Below are 22,624 nucleotides of genomic sequence, written 5' to 3' on the forward strand. Positions count from 1 at the left end.
TTTGGAGGAAAAAACTGAAGCTAATGGGGTTGAATAAATTTATGGTGATAAAAGAAAAAGCAGTCTGTGTTCCTGATTTATTCTCATTCAATGCCTGGTTAAAAGTATTTCTGCAAATGATTTTTTTTTTTTTTTTACATTTTGCCACATGATTTCTAACACAAAGTGGAGAAACAGGATACAAGCGTATTTCTTTTTTTTTTTCCACAAATAAACGTTTGAAAAGTGTGCATATGTTGCTGTGACTTTCAGTTTCCATTATGTTTTTGGCTTTTGGGACAGGTTCTACCATTTTGCTCTTCTGCAGTCTGTTTCCTAAATTTTGAACGATTTTAATTTTGAAGTTGCAATGGGAAAAAAACTAAATTCTGTAGTTAGTCCTTTTTTTCCCCCGGTGGTTCTAATCATCTTCCATACATGTTCAAATCCTGCCCTGAGAAAGTGCTGTCCTATGTTACAGCTAATGAAATTGTTCACATTTCATTTTTTATGCAATACATCTCAATGGTTCTGATGAAAGTCCGTTAATGTTTACTTAGTTTTACACTTGAGGCATAAAAATCAAGATATAACACGTTTGGCTCGAAGATAAAGACCTGGCAGCGGTTGTTTCGTTAGTCGCTCATCCATCCAGCAGGCGGCGGTAGCTGCCGCGCTGCTCCCCGTTGCAGCGACGCAGTTATAAATGCAACGCAGAAGAAATGGCTTGGCGCAGCAAACAACTTTACATGCATGTGGAAGGGGCGTCCTGCTGGCTAGAAACATAAAGGTGAGGCTGTCTTATCAATCGATTAGCCCAGCTGGCCTGTCGTGAAGCAACGCTCGCGCCGCCGCTGCCAGGCAAAGTGTCGCGAGCTGCTCTGGCTGAAGCTATTTGACTGGTTAGCTCTTATGCTAACTAGGTTAACGTATGTCGACTTGAAGGGAAAACGGCAAAACTATCAAAAGTAAACTGTAGTTTCTCTGACGTTTAACACGCGCACGCTTCAGACATGAGACCGTGTTGACTGCGCAGCTTTTCGGCACGTAGAGCGGTTGCTAGGAGGCTGCTTGTTTAGGTGTTAGCATCCGATTCAGCGCTGGAGTTAAAGGGCTATTTCACTGAAGTTAGGCACTTTAGATGAGCTCCGCTAAAACTCCACAAGCTTAGTGTGGTCTAATATAATGAAATGTTCAACATGGTTAACTATCCTTTATGACAATGTTTTATATATTTGGTGTGTAACTTAATGCGCGTCTTATCAGAATATTTAGACTACATTCGATGGAGTTTTGGACTTAATCTGTTTAAATCTTATACAAATGGCAAAAAAGATTTGTGTATGTATATATTTTTTTCATTGTCAAATGCTTGATTTAATTTGATACATTACAAAGGGGTATTTTCGTACTTTTTTTTGTTTGTTTAGCTTTTAGTCCATATGTCTGTACACTTGAAAGCAGCAGTTATCGATATGCTGCGCAGCTGAAGCAGTTCGATAAGACAAAACATGTTTAGCAATCTTCCACTCGATGTACATTTCATACACCAGCTGCTCAAAAATGGGACTTTTGTCTGGTTCTTGACTGGCACTGAACATGGTGGCAACATGTGGGATGATGATACTGCGCGATATTGCGGTGCAATAACATCGGCGAATTCTGCGATAACCGTGGTATTGTATATATTTAAAAAATCGTCAATTTCCTTTTTACTTTGAGTTCAAACATAAAGACACCAGATAAAAGGTAGTCTACATAAATTCTGGAGTTATGAAATGAGTTGCAACCATCTCAAACAGATTTAGTGGAAAAGTTGTTTTTTGCCATTCAGGGATTCAGTTGCAGTGTGGTCCTCATTTGACCTCTTCGCCTTATGTAAAACTATTTACGCTGCAATTTAAAGAAATACCTGTCGCCACACAGTGCAGTCATAGAGAGCCTCATGCATGTTTGGCTAACACTTATTGCAAACCAAGCTGTCTTTTGCGATTACGATAAATTTGCGATACATTTTGCTGCCTTCCTTTGGGTCAAATGAAGGATTTTTCTGATTGATTTTTGAGTTTTTCTGAGACGTTAAACGGTAAAGACCTGTGGGTCTTTGTTACCCCACATTCTGGGAAAAGGTTTTTTCATTTCCACATAACTGACTTTGCTGACTTTGATCCAGTTGCTCTGTGTGGAGTTTTGACGTCCGTTTTTGACCTTCGGTTTTTAAGGCTGCAATATGATGGGCAGTTTGTGAAAGGAGGACATTGTTTTCTTTCTGCAGAGATGCACCCAGTCAACTGAGAGAACGGAAACGAGAACTAAATGGGAACTCGCTGATAAGGGAGGGTAAGACTCTACAAACTGGTGTATGTTTGCTAATAGACCTGCTTACGAAACAAAACTCTGATTCTTTCTTGTCCTAGGCTCGAACTCTTCAGTCTGTTAAAAAATCAGGGAAGGTCAACATGTCTCCTCGAGGGCCTTTAACCACCGTCATAACAACCGTTGTGGGGGCAGCCTTAGGCGGGCTGCTGGTATGGCAGGTGTATCGAACGAAGCAGAAGAAGCCGTCTTCTGTCCGGGAGGCTAAGGAACCGACTGTCCCCCTGCATCCCGTCGAAAATGCTCCGGCGCACGCGGAGAGTCGACAAACCCAGCCGCCGCGCCTGGCTGTCGACGAGTTTAAAACGGCGGAGTGTCAGAACGAAAACGTGCCCCCCGCTGTCCGGATCCCGACGTGCGAGCAGCTGCTGGCGGTGAAACCGCTGACGGTGAGCTCCGAGGAGGACTGGCTGGAGACGTGGCCGCTGATGCAGAAGGAGCTGTCGGTGTTCCCGGTTCTGGGGCTCGACTGTGAATGGGTAAAGGCCCAACGCGTAAGAAATATGTTTTGCATGATTTTGACTTGATGGTAAAAAGGAAAGAAAAAATCCTCTTGATGGCACAGATAATTGTATTGCCGAAGTAGAAAGAAAGCAGATTGACGCCGATGGGATTTTTTATTTTTTTTCCCATAAATTCCTTGTTTCAAGTGGGCTTGTCTGATCTGACTCCACCCCCTTTTTTTTTTTTTAACCCCCGAAGGTGTCGGTGAAAGGCAGGACTTCGGCGGTGTCTCTGCTGCAGATGGCCACCTACTCGGGTCTGTGCGTCCTGGTGAGGCTGCTGACGTTCCGCCGCGGCCAGCAGCCGTTCCCGCTCAGCTTCGTGGAAGTTCTCAGGGATCCGCACGTTCTGAAAGTTGGAGTGGGTTGCTATGACGACGGGAAGCGTCTGACGCGCGACTACGGCCTGTCCCTGGCCGCCACCGTCGACCTGCGCCACCTCGCCTTCAGGGAAAGGTTTGTTCTGAGGCGAAGTCCTGTCGTCATGAATACCTGCGGATTGGATTGCAAACCCGTCTTCCCTCTTCCAGGCGATCGTCTGTCAGTAACGGCCTCAGTCTCAAGTCCTTGGCTGCAGATCTGTTAAACGTACCTCTGGATAAGTCTCTGGAGTTGCGCTGCAGCGACTGGGAAGCGGATCAGTTAACTCTAGAGCAGGTACGACGCCACCAATTTATTTAATGAAATGAGTCCACCAGAGTTTTGGACTTTATGTCCAGCAGTTGGTTAAGAGATGCTCCCATTGGGGTTTTCTGTTTTTTACTGTAAATCTGTCTGTTATTTATACTGGAAGAGGTGACATCAAAGTAAATGTGACAGACAGACATTGTAAAATTGATTCACTGTTTTTAAAAGGAGTGTATTATTGAAGAAAAGAAACATGCTAAATTGAGTTCTTTTTATTATTCCCTCATCAAAAACATACCTAGAGTGTTTCTTTGATTCTGTCAGTCATGTTTGAGAAATCACTAATTCTCTTTTGGCAGCCATTCTGCCACTCGGCTCCTGCAGACTAGCAGCAGCAGGAATCAGCAAACACCTGCTTTAACTGCTGAGCTCCTGTTGCTCACCGGTTGCGTTCATGTTAATCATAAGATTGGAACTGGGAAAATAAAGTTGCCTGATGGAAACGAGGCCATTTTGAAAAAACAAGGTTTTTGGTAAAAGTTTTTTTCAGCTGTATCGAAATTGGTGTATCTTACAAAAATGCATGAGAACTACATTTTTTACAATGTGCCAGCAAGACGTATTTCTACGTTTCGCTCACATTCGTGATTGAGAAACTCGTCTACCTTCTTCCCTGAACGCTCCCCCGGCTGCCTCCACCAGACGACGTACGCCGCCAGAGACGCTCAGATTTCCGTGGCGCTCTTCCTCCGTCTCCTCGGCCTCCCGACCGAAACCGGTCCCGCCCTCTCCAGCGGGAGCTCCTACTCGGAGCTGGCGTCCCGCTGCCAGGGCCTGGTGGACGTCCCCTTCAGGGGCCGCGGGGACGGAGACGACGGCAGCCCCGAACGCGAGCGGAGGCGGAGGACGCGGAAGCCGGCGACGAACGACAGCCCAGAGTCTGGAGATCAGCAAGTCCCAGACCCTCGGAAGAACAACCGGAGGAAAGCGCTGGGCGTCGGCTACTCCGCCAGGTGAGACGGAGACGAGGGTGACCTGGTTTCCCGTCCGTCGAGAAAAGAGGTTTAATTGTGTCGCCTCGGCTCGTTTCAGAAAGTCTCCGCTCTACGATAACTGCTTCCTGTACGCGCCTGATGGCCAGCCGCTCTGTACGTGCGACAAAAAGAAAGCCCTGTGGTACCTGGACAAAGGAATCGGAGGTAATGCAGGCTGGGCGATGACTCACATTTTTATTTGAAGACTTTCTTCTGGTAAAAATGGCATCTTTATCACTATATTCTCATATGAACCAAAATTCTCCTATCCTTCCCCTAATACTCAGTCGTTCAATTCAGATTATATTTAGAAAATATTTTTAAAAAGTGGCTTTTATTTCTGTGCTTTGTAGTTTCTTTTTTAGATTAGAAAGCTAGATGGGGGGACAGGGGATATTTACTGTAAAATCGGATCTGGTATTAAAAAAAAATCAGATTTCATTTCTAAGCCACCTTGGCTGGCCCTGGTTCAGGCTAATAGTCATAATAAATGAGTCACTGAGTAAAATGTTGCTGTTTGTGACGCAGAGCTGCAGAGTGAAGACCCCTTCATCGTGCGGCTGCTCTTCGAGCCGTCGGGGCGGCCCGACTCCCAGCAGGACTACTACCTGACCGCGAAGGAAAACCTCTGTGTCGTCTGTGGGAAAGCAGACTCCTACATCAGGTGCGAGTCGGTCCCGAGCAGCACTCGCTTCATATTCCAAATTTATCTTGATCTCCTCCCTCCCAAAAATGTCAGGAAAAACATCGTACCGCACGAGTACCGGCGACATTTCCCCACGGAGATGAAGGACCACAACTCCCACGACATCCTGCTGCTCTGCACCGGCTGCCACGCCGCCTCCAACGTGCACGACGGCTTCCTGAAGCAGCAGCTGGCCAACGAGTTCGACGCCCCTCAGGGCTGCGAGGAGGGCGTCCGGCTGCTGGAGGACCCGGACCGCCGGCGGGTGCGCTCGGCGGCCCGGGCGCTGCTCAGCGCCAAGGACGGGCTGCCGCAGCAGCGGCGGGACGAGCTGCAGCTGCTCATCAGGAGCTACATGGACATGAACGAGGAGCAGGAAGTGACCAATGAGGCGCTGCAGGAGGCCGCCGCCCTGGAGACCAGGTGAGCCCCCGCCGTTTGTCAACGTCTGGGGGGGCAGAGTTCAAGTCACAGAGCGACCGTGCAAACAAGTGTTGATCTTTTCCGCATCCTGTCTTAAGTTCCCGTGGATCACATCGTACGCCGACGACGCCGTGGTTTATGTTGAGCTTTCCGTGCCAGATCTCTGGATGTAGTAGAAGTTTCAGTGATTCTTTAAACAAAAAGTAAGAACCAGGTCTGGGTAATAAGGCTTAAAAATGCAATCTAAAAAAAAAAGCAACTTTTTTTCTGGTCAAAATCATCAGTGTCAGATTTAGTTACTTGAAAAACACGTTCCGAAATGCTGCACAAAACGCTAGTAAAATAAGTTGATGAGAAGAAAAGAGAAATATTACAGGACAGGAAATGATTGATTACTATTGTGAAGCTTCCAGCAGTGATGCGGTAGCTTTGAAGCTGAAAAAAATTGATTTACCGTAATCAACTGAATCTGTGAAATTTACGGTCAAATTCGTCTTTGAAGTCGAACATCGATTTGCGGTTAAATTTGACAAGAGCAAAAGTAAAAACTCAACTTCTGAACGCAACGTCTAAAAACCAGCCGCCGCTTTCAAACTTCACCCACATCTTTGTGTCTGTGGGAGAAATTTTGGTGGGAATCGCCATGGCAACCACTGCACACAGAGAACAAAACGGGGCAAAAAGTTTAAACTTAAGTTTACAGATTTTTAAAATTTTTTAAGCATGAATTGTTCAAGTTGTGGAACATTCAGGTAAAGAGAGAAACTGTCTTTAATTTAAATTAAATGAACTTCTTCCTTTCATTGTCATCAGTTTCTCTCTCTCTCTCTCTCTCTCTCTCTCTCTCTCTCTCTCTCCGTCCTGAAGGATCCTGAACGAGGCCTACGTTCCTCACGGCCTGAAGGTGGTGCGCGCCCACGCCCAGCGGGGCCTGCGGGGCCTCATGGAGCTGGAGCGGCGCTGGAGGCGGCACTTCCTGACCAGCATGCAGCCTCGCCACCTGCCCCCTCTCTGGTCCGTGGACCACAACCACGGCAAGTTCCTGCGCAAGTTCGGAGAGGACCTGCCCATCAAACTCCACTGAGCCGCGGCGCCACCACCTCCTCAGAGAGACGAGCCAAGAAACACAAAACAAACCAAAAAAAACCCAACAACCTGTGGTGAAGAAGTAACCCGGCAATTTGAAAAAACACTAACCTTTCAGCGTCTTGGTGGATGTCTTTTTTTTTTTATTCAATTTAATTTTTGAATAAAAAATTAAATTTTTTATTCAAAAAACTTCTTTTCATACCAAGTTATGAAAAGAAGTTATTAGATTTAAAAAAAAAGAAAAAAAAAACAATCATGATCTGATTTTTAGCTAAAAGCTGCTGCCTGCTCTTACTTCCCTCTCCTGTCGATAAGTGAATCTGTTTCCCCTCCATGCAGGCGAGCAGCAAAAAGAGCCAACCGGTTATGAGATTTCTCCTTTAGTCTATTGTCTGTTTTGGGTCAATAGAAGATTCCTTAAAACGCCTTGAAATCAAATGAATCGCTTTATTATTCTATTTTTTTTCTATCTGTCTGTACCAGGAGTTTGGTTTCCAGATGTTTTTTGGGGGGGCGGGGTTTGAATGTTTTTGAGCAGATCAAAGCTGGCATCCATCCAATCCGTCCTTCACGTCCCAGGCGTCTCCGTCCCGCCGCCGGGTCTCCGATTTGTCGGGCGTCTTCATGGCTCATGTTTTAGTGCGCCTCTTAACCCGACCCGGGCCGATCGGAGACTCGCCCGGGGGCGCGACCCTTCGTCGCTTCTCTTTCTCGTTTGTTTTTCAGCAGCGTCAGCACGACGTGGTTTCGTCCGCAAGTAAAAGAAAAAAACTTTTTTTCCCTGGACGTGACCGGGCGAACTTGAACCCCTCACCCCGTCTTAACAGGATCATGAATTATGTGAGGAAAATGTTTAAATCGCTCATAAGCGTCAAAGCTTGGGGCTTCTTTTTTTTTTTCTCTCCAAAAAGTGAAGAAATAAATGTTTGTAATAAACTGCTCAAATTCTCTGTTTTCCATTTTGCACACACATGAAAGAATAAAACAGTAGAAGAAGAGAAGACAGGCTTATTTCTTACAAAATCACAGTTTAATAAATAGTTTGTAAAAATGAGTACAAAAGTGGTCTTAACATTTCTTATATGAACGACTCGTTTCAGGTCAAAAGAGTCTTCAGTTGAACCTTTTTTTTTTTTCTTTTTTTTTCGTCAACATTTCTTTTATTTTTACAATCTAGTTCTGCTGAATTAAGGCCTCTTGATTTTGGCATCAGAACAATCTGCTAGTCGAATGTTTTTTGTTTTCCTCTCTTTTCCTTTTCTTGTCTGAAGTTAAGTGTGAAAGCGATGAGCTCCCCCTGGTTTCACAGTTCAGTCAGAAACGCTGAATAAAGCACATTCACAAAGAAATTAAAAACGGCTCAACATGCAGAATCCTTTTATCCGATGACCCGGACGGACGGACGCGTCTAAAGGGCAGCGTTTGACACTGCGACCAGAACAATGGCACACGAGGCTGCTTTCTTTAAAGGGGGATTCCGTCAACGGTGGAGTTTCTCCCAGAAGGAGAGGCCCGGAACTGTAACGGAGAACTTTGGGAAACATTTGACCCAAAACAAACAAACAAAGGAATTCCCCTTAAGGAAGCGTAGCAGTGACAGAGTGCAATCTGTTGTGAAAGACACTGACATCTTTACTGCATTTTTGCTGAAACCAATGGAGGTTGAGACACTATAAGACCCAGAACGTCTGTAATTTGTTTTTTAGCTTGATTTTGTCCTTAAGAGGGACCCATAAGGGATGCGAGGGGGAAATAATCGAACTTGATATTCGAACACGGCTACAGGCTGTCAAATGTACCAAGTGAATACAATAAAATTCCAGCTTGTACAACCTGGATTTTTTCACAATAATAAAAAAAAAACTACTCAAGGGATATGCTGACGTTTTTAAAGTCACTGTAGATTTTAGAGAGCTAAATTTAAAGCTCAAGCCGGCAGGGGAGTGACTGCAAACTGTCCGGCCGAGCAGACAGACGTGTCTGGCGGCTCTCCTGAGCGTCCAGCAACACCCGCACATTCAGTTCCAGCGCTAAATTACTGCATATTAAAACTTTTCGCTCAACGTGACAGAAGACCATTTGAACACGCACACGAGAAGAGACTCGCACAAATCAAAACGATGGTGGAAAAGCAATTCAGCCCCAAATTTCTGGATGTTTTCACCTTTTGGAAATACAAATGTGGGGGGAAGAGGATACGCTTGAGTGAAATTTCACATTTCAATTGCTTTAACTTAAAACAAAAGAGCAATAATTGTTGGGATTAATACGTCATCGCGGTTATAGATTGTAAGGTTAATGCCGTGCAGTCGTTATGAGATTTCTGTCGCAACTTTTAAAGTGAACGGAAAATCAGCATAAAGCTACAAGTTGTGCTTCTTATTTAGACATTTATTTATTTACTTACTTTTAGATCACATTGTCATAGCTAAGAATCTCTGTAAATCGAATAGCCGAATATTTGAACATACATTCTGACGATGTATTATTATTATTATTATTATTATTATTATTTCTTAACTGCAAAATGGAGACACACAAAAATGACTCCATACATGGCATCCAAATTTCTGAAGCGTGTTTTCGGTCCGTTTGTAAGCAGGACTGTTCTTTTGCGTTTTTCGCCCATATTTCGTGATGAGTTTGCGAAGATCGAATGCAACTGGATTCACATTTTCATAAGGGCCGATTAGATTGTCACAATAACAAAAGAAGCTGCAACAATAAATAAATAAATAGCTTAAATAAAGTTTTACGTGAAGCAGATGATTCGCTGTGTTTTTGGTCAAAAGGCTGATGGCCGAACGTTTCTTATGGTCATCGACGCCAATAAGTCAAACCTCGAGCCCTTGAGACGCATTAGAAATATCTTCTAAACAGCGAAGGCCTTTGTGACGATAAAGCATCTCTCACTTCTGCATTTCTGACTTGGGGCCCAGTTATTAAACGGGCTCCTTCCTCCTGGAACCTGGCGGCTCCCGGCGACCCTCACCTATTATTGCTCGCATGTTCACACACAGGCTACATACAGCAGGGCAAACTGTTCCAGCCTCCGAACGCAGATGCAAAGTTAGCCGTATTTCACAGTTCGACTCCCGATGGTGGTCCAAACTTTCCCAAAAAACAAAAAATGGCAACAAAACACGACTGCCTAATGTGTTTCACCAGGTTCTTTTTGTTTTTGTTTTTTTTCCCCATCTCCTATTTTAACGAGGACAGACTCCAGCTTGTGGGAAGAGACACGACGTGGACGTTTGCTGGTGTATTCAGGATGTAACAAGTCACAAAATCTTTGGAGTTTCATTCATTAAGCCAGGATGAAGGCGCGCGAGGGATTTCTATTTATTTATTTATTGTGTGTGTGTGTGTGTGTGTGTGTGTGTGTGTGTGTGTGTGTGTGTGTGTGTGTGTGTGTGTGTGTGTGTGTGGGTGTGTGTGTGTGTGTGTGTGTTCCATCCCGACGCACGGAGCCGATGCTTTCACGCGCGCGCGCAGCCTTCCGAACCCACGCGAACCAACCCAAACGAGGACGCACGCACACCTCACGCATTCGCTGCATTTCTCAATGCAAAACGCAATTGGCACAAAGTATCAAAATAAATACCCTGGAAGATTGGCACTATGCAAAAAAAATAAATAAAATAAATAAATAAAAAAAGAAAAAGGAAAAAAAAAAAAGCTTCACAATTTTCAAAGAAATCTTATAAAAAACTATTGAATAATCTCAGTCTACTCCATGTTTTATTATCCTCACTATTACTTATATACTATATGCTGATGAAGGTTACACCAGTGTCGTAAACCTCTGAAGGACTTAACTACCACTGAAACAATATAGCTCCTATTCAAATAGATTTTTTTTGTTTCCACAAACGTACATCAAAAATGAAGTATCTAACATCTATCCCACTATAGATAGTGCTGTTGTCTGGTGTGCATTTCTTCATAGAGCCTATTCTTTGTTTTCTTCCTTCACGCAATCAGTTCGAGCAACACCGCTGACAACATTTGTGTACTGACCCCTGCAGGGTGACCTCACAGGTGTCCCTCCAGGATGCTGGTGACAGGCTGGTCCAGCGAAGGGCCTGGCGCCGCCCTGCCCGGGGCCCCCGAGGGGCCCTGCAGGCGCTGGAGCTCCAGGATGCTGTCTATGGCACTCTGTAGATGTTCGCTGAGGATGTTGTCCTCCTGGAAAGGCAGGGACGCGGGGCTGAAGCGCTGCTCCGGCTGAGGGGACACATCCACCCGGTAGCATTTCAGCTTCGGAGCGCCGGTGTCTCTGGTGGCGATCTCCAAGCAAACGTCCTCCGGTTCCGCCGTCGGGAGGGGAATCGGAGGCTTTGCTTCGGAGTCGGGCACCGTCTGCGGGGCCTGTTCTGCGCCGTCGGGCATTTCGTCTCCGTACTGGGAACGCCGGGGAGCTCCGTTGGTTGCCTGGGGGTGACGTTCACTGACGCCTCCGCCGCCGTTCGTCAGCTGCCCCGTGTGGTCCCTCTTGAGTCCCGGATCGCAGGCTGAGTTGTGGATCACTTTGCGAGAGCCCGACTCCTGCTTGATAGTGAGTCTTAGAGCCCCGCGTGAGCTGGAACGGTAGGTCTTCAGTCCTGGGGGTCTCTCGGTCAGTCGTGCCCAGGCTGGCGGGGAGGACGGGCTAGAAGAGTGAGTGTGAGAGAAGCCAGAGGACTGGGGACTGTGAGGGGAAGACGCTGACGTCACCAAAGATGTCATAAACGTTTCTGGAAGGCAAAAAAAAGACGGGAGTGATTGAACATCGCAATCAGTTAGTTTCGGGTACGGTAGTGTTCGCCAGACCACATCCGCAAAGTCTTGGACTTGCTGGATTTGCGATTCTTTCTCAAGACCAAACCGTCAACATGTACCCGAGTTTGAAATTCTTGCTGTATTCAAATGCAACCAATAACAATATATCTTTTTTTTTTTTTACTTTTTGCAAATGCAGTACTACCTCCTGTCCCTCTACCTGCAGAGTGACCTGCATCCACCCAATCCCTGATTCTGGCTCAACTCCCGAACTTCATTCCTCACTCTACTGTGACAAACAGGACATGTGAAAATGTCTTCCAGTGGTTCCAATTCTACGTGAGATTTTAGGCTTACATCAACAATGTACTCTCAAAAACTTCAGAGCCGATCATCAGCCAGGCCTGACATTTAACAGCTTTCGAGTCCCCTTCACGCGTTCTGCTTCTTAATTACCAGAAAAACACCTTTGATTTCTCCTTAACTTCATGTTGAGGAAAATTACACTCTCATGTGTAATTTTCCCTCATCATGCAGCCCTCCTCATGCTCCCCACTGACACGTCTTAATTACTCATTCACACCTGGAGGAAATACGGAGGTTAAGTGCAGTGCCCTGAGGTACCACTCTGACTCTCTAGGAATTTTAATGTTCTCATACTAGTTGGACACTGTATCTTTTTTTTTCTTCGTCTCATTAAGACATTCCTTGGAATCTTACGAGCCCCTTGTGGGAACACTGACCTGGATCTTTGCGAGCCCGCCGTCTCTCCTCGGCCAACGTGAATCTCTCGGCCTGGAGGAAGAGACGCTCCAGCATCACCATCTCCGCCGACGGACTCTCCTGCTGTGGAGACCGCAGTTCGCATGTCAGCAATCGTGGCGGTACGGACTTGTCTACAACTCAAGATCTGAATAGTGTGGTGGAGTTCGTTGAAACCCTTTTACTGGTGTTGCGGCATCTTGTCGTGCTTGTCTGAGGTTGTGCTGCGTCTCACCTGGGTTTCCTTAACCAATAGCTGCCTGTATTTGTTGACCATGTCCTTGGTGCGTTTTAGCAGGAAACCAGATACGGAGTCAAACTCCTGATCCACTGTTGACAAAAGAAACATGTCATTTCCAGGTGAACGTGGAGTGTTCAGCGTTTTTACTGAAAGCAAGAAAAACAAAAAAAATGGAGAAAACGTCTCGAAATAATGACTAAAGAAATGACAAACGGTTACTTCTCGACATTTTCCGACTTTACAAATCAATGCTGGTGAACCTAAGCTGCAGTCGTCTTGCGTGGGCAGGTGACCGGCGCAGGTGTGGTACGGCAGCAGGCGTCTGACGGCGTCTTTCAGAGTGGCGAACGCCGGCCCCGTGGGCGGGTTCTGCACAGCCCCGCGGTCCAAACAGAGCTGCTGCTGGAATCTGCAGAAGACGACGAGATCTCAGCGTTGCCGTCCGCGACCGGCAGCTGGTTGGTGGAAGTTCTTACCTGTGTCGGCGCATTGCTGGTGTGAGCCTCTCCTCTCGCTGTAGTTCCAGATTACCTGCCGGCTGATCAGCACGTTTTCAGATTAAAACGACAACAACAACAAAAAACTCAGACTCAACTGAATGTGGAAGGATTGAGACTTTGCTGTATGTCGTGTCATATTAAGTGTTGCACCTTTGGGCCACTCTGCTGGTCGGGGCCACACTGGTTGGGAGGCCCCTGAACTCGATCTGCAGGAGAGGGTGGATGTATATTGAGAGTATAGCTCTTACTCTCCAAGGCAGCTGTGGGCTCTGGAAAACAACATGAGGACAAAGACGAACAAAGTCAGCGGAGAAATATATTTGTATACTTATGGCCTCCACGCCACCAGGGGGCTCCCGAGAGCACCAAGCTAGTGTGATAACATTGTTATATATACTTTTTAGTCTGTTGTTCCTGGACAACAGATTTAGTTAAAAGCAAAGGCTCAACAAACAAGGTTATAATAACTTCACTGCACAAATTTTGTGATTAAATACAAAACAAGAAAATAACAATGCAATTATTTTTATAAATAATTCAGCTGTTGGCTGGACAGAACCCCTCCTGCCCCCCCCCAAAAAACATCCTGTTAAATTGTTTACTGTAAATTAGCTGATGTTAATTTCAAATAGTTAAGATAATACAATGTAAGTACTACTCTGCATTTCAAAACCCAACTCTTTTGTACTTAGCGTGCTACTCCTGTATGGTTAAAATCAACAGCCATAATAACACTGACATGATGCAAGCTAATTACAAATGATGCTAATATAATAGCAAGTCTTCACACAGGAAAGCATCTGGTTTGGGGGACCCCAAATGAAAATCTACTTAGGGCCCCAAAACGTTTTGGGCCCTGACACTATTTCTGAGCACGCTATTTTTATCAATTAATTAATTAATTAATTTTTAATAGGAAAAGCTGCGGTTGAACTCACTGTTTTGTGTGTGCTGTTGGACAGCAGAGTCGTCTCCCTCTTTCGAGAGAAGAGCGGAAGCAGCTGCAGTCTGCTGCTGAGGCACCGGGACGCTGACACGCAGAGGGGACGGGCTGCGGGGGCCCGGGGTGCAGCTCGAAGACCGGGGCTGGGAAACGGGGGGCTGCACCTGTCCGGGAGGCTGGGGGACACTCTGGACACTCGCCTGGGTCTTCAGAAATAAGCTCTGCGGTACTTGGTACTGGACTGGAGCCTTCGGGTGGGGGTGGGGGGCCGACGTCTGAGGCCCAGCCGGAGGGGAGAGCGTCCCTGGAGCTGGTCTCGCGGCGTCCGGAGCCAGAGACGGGGAGCAGATCATCGTCGTGTCTTCCGGTTCCGAGGGACGCGGGGAAACTTCACAGCGCCGGCCAGAGGTCGCGTGAGTGTCCGGCTCAGACGCGGCTCCGCTCCGGGGTGGACTGTCTCCGCCGCTGCCGGCCGGGGAGGTGAGGGGCTCCATCGGAACCACTGGCAGAGATCCGACCAATAATTCAGACGGGATGGGAGAACCAAGAGCTTCCTGCTGACAGAACCAGACCAGAATCTAAGCCAACGTGTGACATAAGACACTAATACTTTGAACAAGTATTAGTGTTCCTTCTAATTTAGCTTATTATACACAACACAATTTCATTTTTATGTCATATTTTCATTTTTCTAATTTAATGACATTAGAAAAATTTTATATAAAACGTGTTGACAAAACACTTCAAGTGTTTTTGTTCGTTCAGGGGCTTGAAATCTTTGAAAATGCTTGAATTTCATTTCAGTGTCTTAAAGGTTGAAACATTTCCTGATTTCTCCATAAAGTCATTGAAACCACTTAATATTTAAACTGCACGGTTCTGAAACGCAAGTGCTAAATTTGACTAAACTCCAGAGAATGTATTTTTAGAGATTTTTCTTTTCATATTGTTTTTCACTGAATATTTTAGAGTTTAAACACTTTTTTGCGTGAGAATTTCTGACATTTTTGCCAATATTTTCTAAATTTGTCCTGCAAATTCTTTACATTGTTGTCATAATGTCTCTCTCTTATACCATCGTAAGAGACAGACATTTTGAAACACAAAGTGTTGCTGCATTTTGGTTCACCTGAAAATAACATTGCAAGACATTATAAACGAGCAGCGATAATTGTGTCCTGTTATATGACAATGATGTGATATAATAGTGATCTGAAACTGTATTTTAATTCATTTGTTCTGTTCTTATCTCCAAAGTGTAGTACTGGTAACGGCTTGAATATTACTGTGGAAAAACGAAGCCTGTTCTTAGGCACTTCTTTTTCTTCATGTGCTGCTTTGTGCTGGTCTGTCACACAGAATCCTCCCCACAAAACAAAATCCACAGGAGACGCGCTGACCTGTGGCATGTGTTGCATAAAGTCCTGGCTTTGACTCATCGAGTGGGTGACCTCTTCCACAACTTGGCTGAGGTCTGCTGAGGGCATCAGGAGCTTGGGCATCTCCACGGCTGGTTCAGGGGCGAGAGGAGGCTCAGGTGGAGGCTGTAAGACTGCAACCACCTGAGGAAGAGCATGAGGAAGAGGAGGAGCAGGGGGAGGGGACTGGAGCCCCGCAGAGCCGGGCTGCACCGAGACGTGCTGGACCACGTGTCCAAAGGGCTGCGGGAAAGACGCGGCAAAGTTAGGACCCAATTCTCTTCAGTTCAAATGCAGAATAAATGTCGGGGGAATGTTCCGATACGCTACTGATATCGCAGCTTTGAGAATTGGCCGATATCAATACCGACCCATTATGCTGTCACCATGAATCCTACATTATTTTGTAGTGTGGAACGTTAGAGAATGTCTAACCATGTGATATTACTCAGAGAGCAAACGTCAACAATAACAGGTATGAGAACAACTGAGCCATTTATTGCTAACTAGTGGGTCTGCATGCGGAATACAAACACTGGTGCACAGAAATGACGGGGCCTGAGGACTGGAGTGTGTCTAACGGCCTGCTTTAGATGCAGGCTGATGTAATGTGACGCTGGTTTTTTACATTTTTTTTAAAATCCGATATCAGGCTAATTTCTAATATCAATATTGGATTGGAACAGACCTGGGTAGCCGTAGTGAAACACTATGCATAGTCATGTTTATCTCACCTGTTGTAGCTGGTGGAAAGCCTCCTCTGAGCCGCTCCTCTCCTCCTGAACAGGCCTCTCAGGCAGCAGCACCACAGAGGCCCGCTGAAGGCTCAGCTGCCCCTCTGTCACTCCCGCCTGTGGAGCTGTGGCCTGAGCGGCGAACGGCAGTCCCTGAACAACCGAGGGGCCGTTGACAATCGAGATGGAAGTGAGATCCTGGGGAAGCACCCCGGAACTGTTGATCAGGGTGATGTGGTTCCCAAGAGCAGGACTGTGGACCAGGGTGGCTTGTTGCCCCTGCCCTCCTGCGGCGTAAGCTCCAGCCAGCTGTGCCGGCATCTGGAAGACGGTGGCAGGGGCCGGCTGCAGCTGCAGAGATCCTGAAAGCACAGTGGCCTGGCGGAGAGCGAGCTGCCCTGTTGGAGTGGCGAAGACCGGGCTGAAGTTCAGCTGTCTCTGGGGTACGGTTAGGATCTGAGAGCCGTCCACAAGCTGCCCGGTGGAGGCAGCCACGCCGTGAACGGAGGGGCCTTGATGACTGGGGGTCAGGAGAGGTTGCACTGTTCTGGCAGGCTGGGAGATTGTGACGGGACACTGGCCCGGAAGAAGAAACTGGTTCTGGCCTTGGAAGAGTCCCTGAGGCTGGAGCACGAATGAGCCGCCCTGGTTGACCAGCTGGAGGCTGACCGGCTTGGAGAGCTGCTGCGCCGGCTGCGGCTGTGGAGCTACGGTCTTTTGGCCCGGAGCTTGGGACAGTAAGATGTTGGACGAGGCGGTCGCCGGGACGAACGTCAGACCAGAGGTCGCTTTCTGCCCCGAGGGCTTGGGGCTGATTTGCACCAGCCTGGGCTGGATGCTGATGGGCAACTTGGGCTGGATGGGCAGCGGGGCACGCTGCAGGACGATGCCCGGCGCTGGCGCCGCTGCGGCTCTGAGGGCCGGGTTGATGAGGGGCCGGGCGGCGACGCCAGACACTGCCTTGTGGATGATCATGCTGGAGCCTTGAGCGGGACTCAGGGAGAAGGAACTGTCTGGAGACGGAGCAGGAAACACATTCCCAGGCAGGAGTCCCATCAGCTGAGCCGGAGCGGCCGGTTTTAGAGACGGGCAGCCCGGTCCCACTGCCAGCAGGGAGGGCTGAGGAGGCTCCACCGCAGCTTGGGTGTCTCTGGGCAACGTCGGGGCGACGGGCAATGTGACGGACTTGGGTATGAACGGCACCGCGGGTGGAGAGAGGAGAGGAGTGGGGGGACAGAGGGACAAAACGTCTCCTGCTTGCGCCAGTCCTGCTTCCAGGGCCATGGTCTGCTCGGTGATTTCAGCCTCCTGCAGACTCTGCTGGAGGATATCACAAGCCACCTCCGCCTCCCCCACTTCCTCCTCCTCCTTCGCCTCATATCCAGCCTCGGCAGGTGGCTGCACGGCCTCCGGGTCCTCTGCGCCCTCCGGAGAGGACAGCAGAGCCTCCTCCAAGAAGGACAGGTCCACACAGCCAGGTGGAGGCGTGTCCGTGCAGTCCCTGCCATCTCCCAGCAGAGAGACGGGACTCTGGAGGAAGAGACACAGACAGAAAGAGGGTTATTGTGCGATTAGTCAGCATTTAATAGCAGTCACGAAATGGAGAGAAAGCCATCGATCTCAAGGGGCATGATGCTGGTGGTTTTGTCGCTGCTCTCTGCGCGTACAGACACTCACCGGGGCATCTGTGAAGAGGGAGGGCTCCCCAGAGGAGGAGCTAATGAGCAGGTCTTCAGTCTGCAGCTGGCGAGACAAAAACGAGTCAATTTCAGGTTCGGTCGCCTTGATTGTTGGGGGTGGGGGTGAAATGATTCAGCTTTTCTTTCTGACTCTCTGTTAACCATCTGCCCTCTCACAAACACCTCCCAAATCTGGCTCTTCGTTAGCAAGACTGCTGCCGCTAAATACCAGTGCACACCACACTTTTCAGATTTCATTCTGAGAGAACGTTTGAGAGCCAGTTCTTCCACACACAATCCTAGAAGAGTTTGAGGGCTTGGCTGCAGGACTCCAGCAGTTTCTGTGAATCACTTCTTACCTCACTGGTTCCATGAAGGAAGTCATTCAGGGCTTGGGGGTCACTGCAACAAGAGAAGGAGAACAGAAGCACCGAAACGAATGAGATCTATGCGGACACTTGTCATTTTGATTCAGGATTTGCACGGGGAGTCAGTAATGCATTTCGTTGTAAAATGTAGCGTCTCTATTTGTGCTTTTTTTCCTGTGTTTGTTTGGAAAGGCAAAGCGAGCGAGCTGGTTGGCTGGCTGCAGGATGTAAGAACAAACTGGAAACTCACCACAAAACATCAAGTAGACAAGTCCCATCTTCATCCTCCATGTCAGCTGAGAGAAAGATGAAGAATCATTAACACAACATTGTTCTCAATGTTTGTCCAAACAGTACTTCTGACATCGGGGTGAAATGCATTTGATCCAGGCTGATGCCGCGACTCCGTCCACATTACCTGACGATCACACACTCGTCTCTTCGAAGCGCCCCGCCCGCCGCGTCTTGTGTAATTGTAAATTGAACATGGCTAACCAATTTCCTTCAGGCACAGAACATCCCCAGCTTGGGATTGAAAATAAGATGCAGAACAAAACAAAAAACGCCGGCGCTGCCGAGTTTTGTCTTTCGTAAAAGATGAATGTTCCGAATCATCATCATCATCAACAAAAAAATAAAAATGTGTTAAAATGAAAATCTGAGGAAATACAAAAACATTTTTTTAGATAATTATTTTGTTTATGAAGAGGAAAAAAGCTATCCAAACCTACATGTGCCACCCTTGAAAGAATTTAATTTATTTCATTTATTCCCTTTTTCTGATTCACATTGGCTGGACACACCCAGAACTGAATATAGTGGTATTTATTCTGGCTGCCACCGTTTCAATTCTAAGGACTGCTACATGTTAGCAAGTCCATTAATGTGGAATAATCCAGCTGTTCTGTAAACAAGGAGCATCGAGAACATCGAGGCCCAAAGCAGGGACATCGGGAAGGACGTACTGGAAAAGTTTAAAGCAGCTGAGCAGATCCAGTTCAGGGAGAAGGAGAGGCGACAAAAGTTGTGCGATAGACAGATTTGGCATTTATGGAAGAGCGGCGACCTGAACAAAGTCTCGTTTACAACTTTTTATGAGTCCTTTAAGTTGGGAGCGTCATCGAGCAGGGATGCGTTTCTGGCACGTCACATTGTTCCAACAAAATCTGATAAATGAAGGCCCCCCAGCAGGTGCTTTCTCTGCGCTAAAATGAATCATTTTCCTCACCAGGAACAATCAAAGCACCTGGGAAGATAGATGGAACCTAACACAGAGAGGAAAGCTAATACAAATAAGCAAAAGACCTGCAAAATCTTGCCTTACAGCAAGAAATTACTAAGAACGTGCGCCCAAAGCGGTGGAGCGGTGTGGATCAGAGCACGTCCACGCGTTAGAACGGCCCAGTCAAACTCCGGACATTGAATCCACTGGGGGAAATTGCTGCAACCCGCTGTTCGCAAATGCTCTCCGTTGAATCCTTTGGCTTTATTTGCAGGTGGTTCGATAAGAGTTTGACTAACTTCACACTTTTAAGGTGTAACATGAAAACGCTAAACGATTTAAAACACTGTAATGAAACATTGACAGGAGAAATTGTCTTGATGTATATCTTGTTCCTATTGTGGCGTCTTTGCATCAATTGTATCTTATTAATGCTATTAATAACACATGGGAAGAGTTTACCACTCACTGTGTCATTGTATGTGTAATTTATAATGTTCTAACATCGAAATCAAATTTTTATTGATAAAAACAGAAGAAAAAGTGCAAATATGTACTATATACTATATATATATATATAAAAATTTTCCCCTCTCACCCACCGCGGGTGGTTCTTATCCTCTGAGCTCGGGTCCTCTACCAGAGGCCTGGGAGCTTGAGGGTTCTGCAGTATCTTGGCTGTGCCAAGGACTGCACATTTCTGGACTGAGATGTCTGATGTTGTTCCTGGGATCTGTTGTAGCCACTGCTCCAGTTTGGGGGTTACTGCCCCGAGGGCCCCGATGACCACAGGCACCACTGTGGTCTTCACCTTCCAGGCCCTCTCCAGTTCTTCCCTGAGGCCCTGGTATTTTTTCCAGTTTCTCGTGCTCCTTTTTCCTGATGTTGCAATCGCTTGGTATTGCTACATCTACCTCAACGCTTTCCTCTGATGTTTATCCACTACGACAATGTCTGGTTGGTTCGCCATTACCATTCTGTCTGTCTGGATCTGGAAGTCCCACAGGATCTTATCTCTGGTGTTCTCCACCTTTGGGGGTGTTTCCCACTTTGATCTTGGGGTTTCCAGTCCATATTCTGCACAGATGTTTCTGTACACTATGCCTGCCACTTGGTTATGTCGTTCCATGTACGCTTTCCCTGCCAGTACCTTGCACCCTGCTGTTATGTGCTGGACTGTCTCAGGGGCCTCCTTGCACAACCTACACCTTGGGTCTTGTCTGGTGTGGTAGATCTGGGCCTCTATTGCTCTGGTGTTTAGGGCCTGTTCCTGGGCGGCCAGGATGAGGGCCTCTGTGCTGTCCTTGAGTCCAGCTTTTTCCAGCCATTGGTAGGATTTACTGATATCAGCCACTTGGGTTATTTGCTGGTGGTACATCCAGCAAATAATATAGGCTATATATATATATATATATATATATATATAAATGTGATCATGTGCGTTTTAAAAGGCAAACAATGGGGTTGTCTGGAGGAAAATCAGCAAGAAAATGTAAATAATTTCAGTGAAATGAACATATTTTGATTCCTGAATACTTTTCTACGTCACAGGGTTTGGAAAAACCCCCAACAACAATTGATTATCCCAACAATAACAACAAAAACAAAGTCTGCATGTGGAAAAAGGATTCACCAAACATACTTTACATGTGAGAGGCCCCATGCAGAGCGGTCGAGCTGAGTTCCGGTGGTGGCTTCATGGGAAGCTGTGGTCGCTCTTCGGCGTCTGGGGGCGGGCGGGCATCAGGCCGGGGCGGCGGCGGGACGGAGCCGAGACCTCTCTCTGCTGGGGCATCGCTGCGGGGGGAGGATGGGGAGCTGCATGTGAGCAGGGCACAGACAACACGGCACACGCCGCCGGGTCACTCCGGGTTAACACAAACGACGCACCTTCTTCGTCTCGGGAGAGAGGCGGACGTTTTCCGAATCGATGCGTGATTCATCGGTTTTCATCCAGATCCATAGCCCACAACAGCGTCATATTTCTGATTATTGATTACGCCCGAGGCTGATCGGGAGGAGGGAGGAGGAGAAGAAGACAGGAGCTATTGTTGTGGCAGATCAGAGCGGCTCAGCTGTAAATAGACGGCTCCCCCCGCGCCGTGGATGTGATTCGTCCTCTCCTCATGGCTGTGGGGGGGTGAGAAGAAAAAGGAGCAGCGATGTGGAGCATCTCCGCACAGCGCCAAGCCTGCTCTAAGTCCCTCTCCCTCTCCGACGATCGCGTTTGTTTACAAGCAGACAGCCGCATTAACACCCCGTCCAGGTACCGCAGCGCCCCGCGAAGCCTCCGGCGCGCCGACCCCGTCATCCCGAACCCCGCGGGCGGCAAGTTCCCCCCCCCCCCCCTCTACCCCCCAATTCTCCGGCCATAACCGGGACCCGGGATCCGCTGGTGTAGGTTACGTAAGGTGATGTGGGTTCATGTTAAATTTATGTCCGAGACGATGCAGGACGCCGAGCCCGCCGCTTCCTCCCCTTCATCATCACCGCCACCATTATCATCATCATTGTTATTATTATTATTGAAGACGCGCATATTAGCTCAGCGTGAGTCCACGGCAGCTGACGCCTGCTGTAAATCATATCGCGGTAACAAAAGATGCCTTGTGTTAAATATCTGCTCTCGCGGTCAGACCCGAGCGGCTCGCTTCTCGTCGGGTCGCTGGAGGAAATTCCGCTATTACAAGAATAACCGGGAGAGACGAAGAAGAAGCAGAAGCAGAAGAAGGAGAAGAAGAAACACCCTCACCCCTTCTTTGTGGTTTATTGTCCTGTCAAGCGGGCCTCTGCGCCATCGATTCTCACTCAGCGGTCTTTTCAGATGCTAAAAGGAGGAGAGGGGGGGTGGAGGCGGTGGAGGGGGGGTGGGGGTAGGACAGGGTGGGATGAAGGAGGGAGGAGGAGGAGTGTGGTAGGGGCGCCGGAGTGGGTGTGAGAAAACAGCCTGAGATCACAACACAAAGGTAGGGGGACAGGGGGCTAAAAAAAAAGAAAAAAAAAAGCACACGCGCGAGGAGGAGGAGGAGGAGAGGATCCAGCTTCGGTTGCGCGAGCGCAGGAGAAAGTGTGGCCGACTGCTGCGCCTCGTGAGGCGGACGCACGCGCTCCGGCGGTGCCGGTGAGTTCCTTCACGAGGCTCGAGGGTCTATTTTAGTTCGTTCATTTTTATTTCAATTTTTTTTTACATCGTCGTTTCCTTTTCTTCAATCCCCCTTTACGACGCAAAACTTAAAAACGCACACTGCCGCACGCGGAATGTGTGGAAAAGTGATTTCAA

At 47.6% G+C, this 22,624-nt stretch overlaps 2 protein-coding genes across 4 annotated transcripts; one reads left to right on the forward strand and one right to left on the reverse strand.

Annotated features, from left to right (window-relative positions):
* The first annotated feature begins 613 nt into the window (after positions 1 to 613).
* exd2 (exonuclease 3'-5' domain containing 2) lies at positions 614 to 7,652 on the forward strand. Of its 3 annotated transcripts, none has more exons than XM_055057043.1 (10): positions 614 to 769; positions 2,255 to 2,319; positions 2,397 to 2,849; positions 3,058 to 3,314; positions 3,389 to 3,515; positions 4,188 to 4,498; positions 4,578 to 4,684; positions 5,048 to 5,183; positions 5,259 to 5,627; positions 6,495 to 7,652. In XM_055057043.1, the coding sequence occupies exons 3-10, from the start codon at positions 2,439 to 2,441 to the stop codon at positions 6,709 to 6,711; spliced, it is 1,935 nt and encodes a 644-aa protein (XP_054913018.1). In that variant the 5' UTR covers positions 614 to 769; positions 2,255 to 2,319; positions 2,397 to 2,438; the 3' UTR covers positions 6,712 to 7,652. The 3 variants fall into 3 exon arrangements, with proteins under 3 accessions (XP_054913018.1, XP_054913020.1, XP_054913019.1); XM_055057045.1 differs by having other exon boundaries at positions 615 to 769; positions 2,397 to 2,744; XM_055057044.1 differs by having other exon boundaries at positions 616 to 769; positions 2,397 to 2,834.
* Positions 7,653 to 7,715: 63 nt separating this feature from the next.
* si:ch211-168d23.3 (BRD4-interacting chromatin-remodeling complex-associated protein) lies at positions 7,716 to 22,182 on the reverse strand. Its single transcript, XM_055057034.1, has 14 exons — positions 22,097 to 22,182; positions 20,987 to 21,162; positions 18,373 to 18,418; positions 18,114 to 18,156; positions 17,753 to 17,818; positions 16,076 to 17,605; positions 15,324 to 15,584; positions 13,919 to 14,480; positions 13,131 to 13,249; positions 12,957 to 13,018; positions 12,741 to 12,889; positions 12,475 to 12,569; positions 12,221 to 12,323; positions 7,716 to 11,452 (listed from the first exon to the last, which is right to left on the reverse strand). The coding sequence occupies exons 3-14, from the start codon at positions 18,411 to 18,413 to the stop codon at positions 10,752 to 10,754; spliced, it is 3,732 nt and encodes a 1,243-aa protein (XP_054913009.1). The 5' UTR covers positions 18,414 to 18,418; positions 20,987 to 21,162; positions 22,097 to 22,182; the 3' UTR covers positions 7,716 to 10,751.
* Between the last annotated feature and the right edge of the window lie 442 nt (positions 22,183 to 22,624).

This window comes from Poeciliopsis prolifica, unplaced genomic scaffold (assembly GCF_027474105.1).
Source record: "Poeciliopsis prolifica strain line A6 unplaced genomic scaffold, Auburn_PproV2 SCAFFOLD047, whole genome shotgun sequence".
Classification (NCBI taxonomy): Eukaryota; Metazoa; Chordata; class Actinopteri; order Cyprinodontiformes; family Poeciliidae; genus Poeciliopsis; species Poeciliopsis prolifica.

Coding starts and splice junctions, on each gene's coding strand:
- exd2 (XM_055057043.1), top strand. CDS start 2,439: ATGTCTCCTCGAGGGCCTTTAACCACCGTCATAACAACCGTTGTGGGG. Junction 3,315..3,388: donor CACCTCGCCTTCAGGGAAAG/GTTTGTTCTGAG, acceptor TCCCTCTTCCAG/GCGATCGTCTGTCAGTAACG. Junction 3,516..4,187: donor ATCAGTTAACTCTAGAGCAG/GTACGACGCCAC, acceptor TGCCTCCACCAG/ACGACGTACGCCGCCAGAGA.
- si:ch211-168d23.3 (XM_055057034.1), bottom strand. CDS start 18,413: ATGGAGGATGAAGATGGGACTTGTCTACTTGATGTTTTGTG. Junction 17,606..17,752: donor CCCTCTTCACAGATGCCCCG/GTGAGTGTCTGT, acceptor CTCTTCCTCCAG/AGTCCCGTCTCTCTGCTGGG. Junction 15,585..16,075: donor CTTTCCACCAGCTACAACAG/GTGAGATAAACA, acceptor TCTTTCCCGCAG/CCCTTTGGACACGTGGTCCA.